Source organism: Sabethes cyaneus, chromosome 2, assembly GCF_943734655.1.
Source record: "Sabethes cyaneus chromosome 2, idSabCyanKW18_F2, whole genome shotgun sequence".
Lineage (NCBI taxonomy): Eukaryota > Metazoa > Arthropoda > Insecta > Diptera > Culicidae > Sabethes > Sabethes cyaneus.
The window spans coordinates 144,998,651-145,006,784 of record NC_071354.1 but is presented as its reverse complement, the minus strand read 5'-3'; the positions used below and the strand labels follow the sequence as shown (position 1 = coordinate 145,006,784).

Below are 8,134 nucleotides of genomic sequence, written 5' to 3'. Positions count from 1 at the left end.
CGTCGGAAAACCATGTTCTGCCACAATTCATTTCGTTTGACTGAAGCGTACACCACCTTAAAATTCGCAAACATATGATGAGTCTACACGTTGTATCCAGGAACTTGTCTTGTAACTGACACAGGGTAAACATCTGATCCATCGTGAAACGACCCTAACGAAAAGCACCTTGGTACTCGTCGACGAAGGACTCCGCTAACGGTCTCAGTCTATAAAACAGGATACGGGAAAGCACCATAGCTCTTACACTTGAATCGATGTTCTTTTTTGAAAATAGGGCAAATGAGGCCATCCAACCTGCCGCACATTGCATGCACAAATATTCCGTCATACAAATCTTTAGTTTCGAACAAATAAATACAACTTATCAATATATTTGGCTAAAAGAAAGGGATCGCGCTTTTTTGTATAACGGTTTACTTTCAGGACATCTAGTTGATCTAAGTTCAATATGTTCAAACAATAAAATCTTTTGAAGGTAAAGATAACGAAAGATGGTCTCGCTCTTTAATGAAATTGTTTACTTTCAGGACATCCACTTGGTCTAATTTTTAATTGAAACGAATAAACTCTGATATGTTTAATATTTTTTGAAACGATGGTTTTACAATTGATGGAGGGACGGTAGGGGAAAGTAATGAAAAAAATTTTTTTTTTGGGAAGGATGGGAAAGAGTGGAAAGGAAGGGGGGGGGGCAGCTACGCTTAACAAGTTGTCGTTGTGACTCCTATCTTTTGTCCAATGCTGGAAGGTGCATGGGTCGAACCACGCTATCCAGCTTTTTACGAGCCATAATGGCGGACGTGTTCGTAATATTTGAACAGCATTTTTGACAGTTCCCTAGTACATCGCACGTTTTCTTTCCGCGCGTTCACGGTAAAACTAAAGGAATGCGCGGAAAGAAAACGTGCGATGTATTTGGGAAATGTCAAAAATGTTGTTCAAATATCACGAACACGTCCGCCATTATGGCTCGTAAAAAGCTGGATAATCAGAGATTATTACCGGATTTGAACCCACAACACCTGCCAAGGCGTGTGGCTCGCTGGTACCCGTGTACCTTTGAACCATAAATGCGCTGGACAAACGAAGACTGCCCCCTCCTTCCTTTCCACTCTTTCCCAACCTGCATCGTTTCAAAAAATATTAATATTAATGCCTGACCGCATTTCAAGGTCAAAGACTAAAACACGAGTTTGATCTGATATGTTTGACAGTAAGACTTTTTCACTTTACTTTCTAAAATATGATTAGGTGATTCTCAATTTGCCAGTGCTCGTTATTTATGCTTATTTAATGACTTTCTAGGGTAACAAACGTATTTTGGAACCCATCAGCAGCTGTACATAATTTGGACACTTCAACAAAATCAATAGGACAGTGACTATTAACGGCGATGAACTGGAAGTGGTTGATGAGTTCGTATATTTGGGATCTCTGGTCACCGCCGACAATAAAAAGAGTAAGGAGATCCAACAACGCATTCAAGCTGGAAATCGAGCCTACTTTTCCCTCCGCAAGACGTTTCGATCTAGGAGCATACGCCGCCGCACAAAGCTGACGATGTACAAAACGGTGGGCCGGCCTCGTCGCAAGGATGCCGGACGACTGTGTAGTGAAATCGAGCGTTGTATGGCTACAGATTTTGTTTCACTTGTTTTCTTCTTCATATTACTCCTTTGTTTTACACGCGAGTAAAAGTGTGGGCTCGCGTAAGCGTTCGGTATCAACTGCGCGGATGGCAGACGCGCGAGAGCGACGACCGTAGTGATAGATAAAAACCCACTCGCAAACAATCGTCGCAGGGCATAAAAATAAGAAAGGGAGGCCGAAAGAGTGTTCGTTAGAACTGGCACGCGTGTAAGAGAAAACTAGATCACTTTAAAGCGGACTTCGTAATACTAGTTTTAATTTCCTAGCATGACACCCCAACATCCCATAAGTTGTAGTCCTACATCAAAAAATTTCTCCAATTACTCAAGCTGTGGGCTGTATCTATCTAATTCCTTTGATTCGTCTCGCTGCATCCGGTCTATCCATCTTGCTCGTTGTACTCCTGATCGTATTGTTCCCACCGAATTTGAAGCAAACACCATCTTCGCAGGTATATTATCCGACATTCCTGCAACATGGCCGTATCCGTCTAACCTTACAGCCTTATTCTCTATTACAACGGATCGGTTTGTCGAAAGAGAATGGGTGGTATTCTACATTCCGCCAGCCAAATCAAATGGGCGAGACAACTTATTCGAGAAAAGTCAAATGAAATTAAGATTCGTCGGTGTACAGAATAACAGTGTCAGCCACCTTTTGAATGCTGGGGTCGCCGTTCAGCTGGACGAGTTCATGGTTCCTCCTTCGTCTTCATGCTCCGTTTTCCTGTACGTCACGGAAGATCGTTCTTAGTACTCGGCTCTTGAAAATTCCGGGCACTCGCAGATCTTTCTCGAGCATTCCTAGTTAGCTGCTAGAATAGCTGCTCATTCAACTATTGTATAGCTAATTATCGGGCCACAAGCGCTTAATAAGTTGTTATTCAACAAAAATGTTTGTTGGGTTATCCACACTTCTATCCACAGCCGCAATAGGATCATGGTACTAGCATCGCAATTATCCTGAACTCTCACAGCTGGCTGCGAAGTCTGTCAAATAAAAAGTCAAGCTATGAAAAAAAATGGAGTGCAGCACCTAGGCTTTGATTTGCCTTTAATTATCTGGTTGAAATGGCCTGCATATGTCGCACTCATACGACCCCACATATCACTAGATCTCCGAGGCGGTCAAAGAAATTCAGCTTGCGTAGGGGATAGGCTTAATTTTAAGGGCTTGGCTATAATATTGTATTTTTATTTATTTCGCTAATTAGATGAGAAAACTGACATTAACTTATCTACTGAAATATACAAAAATATCCATTAAAATGTAAAACAATATTTAACCTGTTATCTTCATGAAAAAGCAAGCGCATTGCATTTTTATGATAACAACGTCTAGATGCACCAAGTACTATATGAAGAGCAAGGTTCCTAAGTTTTGCCAACAGCGACAACAGAAACACGAGTCATTGACAAGGGAATATCTCATTGATAACGTCATGCTCAGCATATGTTCTATGCAGTACGATATTATTTTGAGGGATATCACCGGACATCCACGCACACCACACGGTCCACTATCTTTGATAAGTACCGACTGTGTGTTCTATGGCCATCACTCTCAAAATCTCAATTATACTAATTATAGTATTGTTTCATGGTTAAATTTATTTTTTTCTAGAGTCAAACGAGTCAACTCTGTCAGTTGGTCGGTGTAACGTGTGGATGGTGGCTCGGCTTCCGGTGATTGACTGTGGATATCGACATGCTTCTCAAAGACTGTTTTCGACGGCCGTCGCAAGCCATTATTCGGAAAAAACAGCTGGAAAAAAAGCTTACGCAGATGAAAGAAAAATTCCACACATCGGTCAAAATTCTTCTACTGGGTGCTGGTGAATCCGGGAAGACGACCATCATTAAGCAAATGAAAATTTTACATGAGCAAAACGGGTTCAGCTTTGAGTAAGACGAAATATACCAAAATACTTATCCAATCCGATCCGATATCCAATTTCGTATCTACGTTTTTCTTGTTTGATTCCAGTGAACGATTAGAAAAGTTACATGACATTATCGAGAATATCCATGAATCAATTCACGAACTAGTGCGACAAGTGATCCTAATGAATCTTCAATTTGACTCGAAAGAAAACCATCAATGCGCACAAGAAATTATGAAAATGGGAAAACAAGCTCCTTGGCATTTAAATATGGAGTACGTGCAACGTGTTCGTACATTGTGGTCCGACAATGGCGTGAAAAAATGCTTCAAGCGATCCAATGAATATCAACTGATCGACAGTGCAAAATAGTAAGTTTTAATTTTTGTTATAATTTAACAGCCTTATTCTGTAATCCGACGGATCTTAGATTTCGAACGAGTTGTTGTACAAAACATCCAATGTAACATTGAGAGACTCTCTTCAATTTGTCTGTTTTCCAATTATCACGGTGACGTGACATAAAGGCATTTCAACGTGAGATTTTTTAACGATTAGCTAGCTAATGATGCTAGCTACCGATTAATTCAATGCAGGTGCGTTCAGGTCTATTTGCATCTCCGTAATAAGTTCAAGAGAGCAGAGATGAGGAGAAACTCTATTTGTTACTTAGGAATTTTTGAAAAGTTACGTAAGAATTGCTATTATATTAGATCACGAATGCCAAGATCACGAATATGTTAGACGCGCTGTAACAAATGTCCCGCCATGTCGTAGCTAAAAGCTATAGGTTTATTTTTACGGCGAAAGGAGAAGATGAAGTACTTTGAGATACTAGGTGCTAGCGGTATGCATGTTACTCGAGAACCAATCTTTAAATTTGTCCACTGGACGTTGGAGTTCAATGCAGTTGGAATTCATTTTGATTACTTTAAAGATTTTTATATCGTCGCCAAAAAAGGTGGCAGGGCAGTTGGTAGTTCGTTTATAAAAAAATCAGAGGGGTTGTGCACAAGACACGATCGCATAGGTGACGTAGGACCACGTAAGTCTCTTTGTAGCGATAGTAGGATGTATCCATGTATATAATAATACGATTCTTCATGTATACAAGCTACATCCGTAACGGTCATCAAAGTAGAAACATTGTATACATTCAATCCTCAACCGATTTTGGAGTTATATCCATGAATTGATCGAATCTATTTTATTAAAACGAAACCAAGTTAGTAACTAAACCAAACAGTAAATAAATGTGTATGATATGTTTCTACGTTGTAATAGTGCTTTTCCTTTGGTAATCGGTAGACGGTACGCGCGAGTTTTCAAAAAGTTGAAAAGTGCAGACGTATTGGAAGTCGCAGCAAATGTCACCTGTGACTAGAAAACTCATTGCCGTCATTGGTTGGTCGTCCGCAATGGCGAAAAATTCAGCTTTTCCCTCGTTGACTGTGTTAATTATGGTATTAACTGGGCAAGAAAATATAATAAACTCTTCAATCGTTGTGTGGCCCTTAAAAGAACCGATTGTTTGATTATCATAATTCCTGCTTGCAATAAACTTGCACTAACGCATTTAACGTAATTCTCTGTTTGGTAAATTAGAGTACCGATAACCGCTAACCAGGCACGGCTTGTTGCAACGGACCAACCGGAAAGCCTCAGCAGCTATGCGATCAACGAAACCGTTCGTGTATGGCCATGAATCACGATGAAATACCACTCCAAGTGACGTGGGATGCTTCTGGTCGTTTTGTTGTCGCGAGCAGCATATGTCCTGCCAATTCCAGAACTCCTGTCGCCAGATATTCCATCACGGCAGCGATCATTGAGTGCTCCAGCTCCAACACCTCGCTTGGTGAATTTGCATGTCTTCGTTGCCTTATCCGTGGGAAGCAGCAACAGCTGAAGCTCAACAATTTTCGATCGGATTCTATAGGGCGTAAATTAAATACAATCATAAGGAAGCTTAACCCATAGCTTATATCGTATATATTTCTGTCATCCGTGCTAGGGAAGCACTGACGAGGGAAGGCAAAAATATGAAAATAATTCAAATTTTCAAAACCAATTCAAAAACAATAATTTTTCAAATTTAATTTCAAAAACAAAATCAATAGTTTTCTATATTTTCAATATTTTCAATCGATTTCCCGATCAATTGGTGTAAATATCTTGGAAATCTATTGAAAATTGACTGAATTATAAGCCGAAGCGTGAAAACGCGTTTCTACTTTGATGACGTCATTTTCAACAACCAATCACGAAGCGAGAATTCTGGTAAAACATAGGTTCATTATTTTCAATTTTTCAATAGTTCAACATCAAGAATCCAAACTTTTCTTTATTTGGGTCAATTCTTAGACGATTTTCCAATCGATTGGTGTAAGAATATTGAAAATCGATTGGAAACCCGCTGAGCTATTAGCGCTCAAAACCTTTCATTTTTCGTGACGCTCGCATTTTTCGATTTTTTGGAATGACACCCTATCTCAAAACTTGCCGTAAGACGTAGTCCTACGTCAAAAACTGGACCAAGACTGCTCCCCTGTGGTACGCCAGAGATATTGCAGAACGAGTCGGAAAACTCGAACTCAATTTTCACACTCAGCCACTCAGGTGTGTTAGGTACGATTGTAGCCACTTGATAAACATCCAACTTCTCAAGCCTTGCTAGGATGGTACCGTGATCCACCCGATCAAACGTTGCTCTCCGGTCCGTGTACACTTTTCGATTTAAGGTCATAATACAGCAAAGTTTCGTTAATTGGTGGTTCGTTAATTGGGCGGTTCGTTAATTGGGTGTTCGCTAATTGGGCTATGTGACAACCTGAATGTCAAAATTGTATGGAATTTTCGAGTTTAGAAATTTCTAACAACTGTCAGTCGGCCCAATTAGCGAATCAACTGGAGTGCAGTCGTGGCCCAATTAACGAATTCAGGCTGTATATAATAAGTACGTTTTTCAGTTTTATAGGTTCAGGTTATTAGCAACTCATGTACATAAAATTCATTATTAGATAGTTTGTCGAATGTGTAATAGGTACCAATGTTGTGCTATACGAGATATTTTTTTTAGTTTCCTGGATCGAATTGAAATAATCTCCATGCCTGGATACATTCCAACGAACGCGGACATTCTCAACTGTCGAAAAACAACTAATGGTATACAAGAGGTACGTTTCCGTATTACAATGCCAAGATCGTTTGGAGGGGGATGTCAGGAGTTTCGAATCTTTGACGTTGGCGGACAGCGCAGTCACAGGACCAAGTGGATGCAGGTGTTCGAAGGGATCGAAGCAGTGCTGTTTATGATTGCCTGCGGCAGTTTCGATCAAACATTAAGGGAGGATCCTTCAAAAAATCGTTTGGCTGAAGCGTTGGAACTGTTCAGAGGTGTTTGGCACAACCGGTTTCTGGCGGAGACGGGACTCATTGTGTTTCTTAACAAGCAAGACATTTTGAAGCAGAAAATCGCAGCAGGAAAATCGATTAGAGATTACTTTCCAGAATACAATGAGTTTCAGATAGACAGTGACATATGCGATGAGTACACATGTACGAGAACTTTCATAAAGTCTATGCTGGTGGTAAGCATAGTTTTTGCTGTTTTGAGTATTTTTTAAGAACAGTTAAATTTATTGTATATCGTGTTCATCTTTCTAGGACATAACGAACGAACCTCCACGGCGCACTTCTCATTTGATAAAGCGGAAACGTTCCTGCTATTACCATTATACGATTGCGACTGACACTAACAACGTTCGAATGGTTTTTAATGATGTGCATAATATTATTCTAGCTAGAAATTTACAAAATATAGATGTTATATAACTGTTAATTATGAAATTTTAAAACTAACACGTGTAATTTTTTACTTATGCTATCCCCACCCAGGTAACCATCCAGCACTACGCAAAACTTTGTATTAGTTACATATCAGCATTCTGAAGCTAATTAGTCATACAGTACCGCCCCGCTAATCCGACAAATTTATAGCCGGATTAGCGAATTTTGACTCGATAATCCGACAGTCAAACTGGCGTCAGTGTGAGTTTGAAATGTGGTTTTGTTTACATCCATACGTAAACAACTCCGGAAATTTTTGAAAATATTTGTCGTAAGTACGCAATAACTATGTTTTATACGCGGTAATACTCAATTTCGTCAACAAAATACTTTGAAATTCTTAGTAAGTGTCGAAATAAGCGCAAGCATATCAGTCTATTGAGAATAGCAATGAAAATATTATAGCCATGGCAAAAGTGAACATAGTTAGAAGCAGCACCGTGTACCATTTCCATTTAGTTAGAAAGAGTGCCAATCTGATTTTAACGGAGAAGCCAAACGAAGGTAGTGTTCGATTGAAAGAAGTCAAGTACAATACCACAGATAACAGACATCCAAGCTAGAACAAAAAGCTTCGTAAACCGTGTGTAAAATGACTCTAGCGACATCTAACTGCTTATTGCCACTTGCATTCTCTTAAGTGATTGAAGCGCCCGCTTGCGATACCTGCAGCTGGTGTTGGGCAGAGCTGCCAGATATCCCGCTTTTTTCAGCTTACCACATATTGTACACATATATTATAAATACGGC

At 39.8% G+C, this 8,134-nt stretch overlaps 1 protein-coding gene across 1 annotated transcript; it reads left to right on the top strand.

The window, feature by feature from the left end:
* The first annotated feature begins 3,360 nt into the window (after positions 1 to 3,360).
* On the top strand, positions 3,361 to 7,369 carry LOC128738089 (guanine nucleotide-binding protein G(f) subunit alpha). Its single transcript, XM_053832934.1, has 4 exons — positions 3,361 to 3,557; positions 3,640 to 3,906; positions 6,615 to 7,125; positions 7,202 to 7,369. Exons 1-4 carry the CDS (start codon positions 3,361 to 3,363, stop codon positions 7,367 to 7,369), a joined length of 1,143 nt encoding a protein of 380 aa, XP_053688909.1.
* Positions 7,370 to 8,134: the final 765 nt, after the last annotated feature.

Coding starts and splice junctions, on each gene's coding strand:
- LOC128738089 (XM_053832934.1), top strand. CDS start 3,361: ATGCTTCTCAAAGACTGTTTTCGACGGCCGTCGCAAGCCATTATTCGG. Junction 3,558..3,639: donor CAAAACGGGTTCAGCTTTGA/GTAAGACGAAAT, acceptor GTTTGATTCCAG/TGAACGATTAGAAAAGTTAC. Junction 3,907..6,614: donor CTGATCGACAGTGCAAAATA/GTAAGTTTTAAT, acceptor TATTTTTTTTAG/TTTCCTGGATCGAATTGAAA.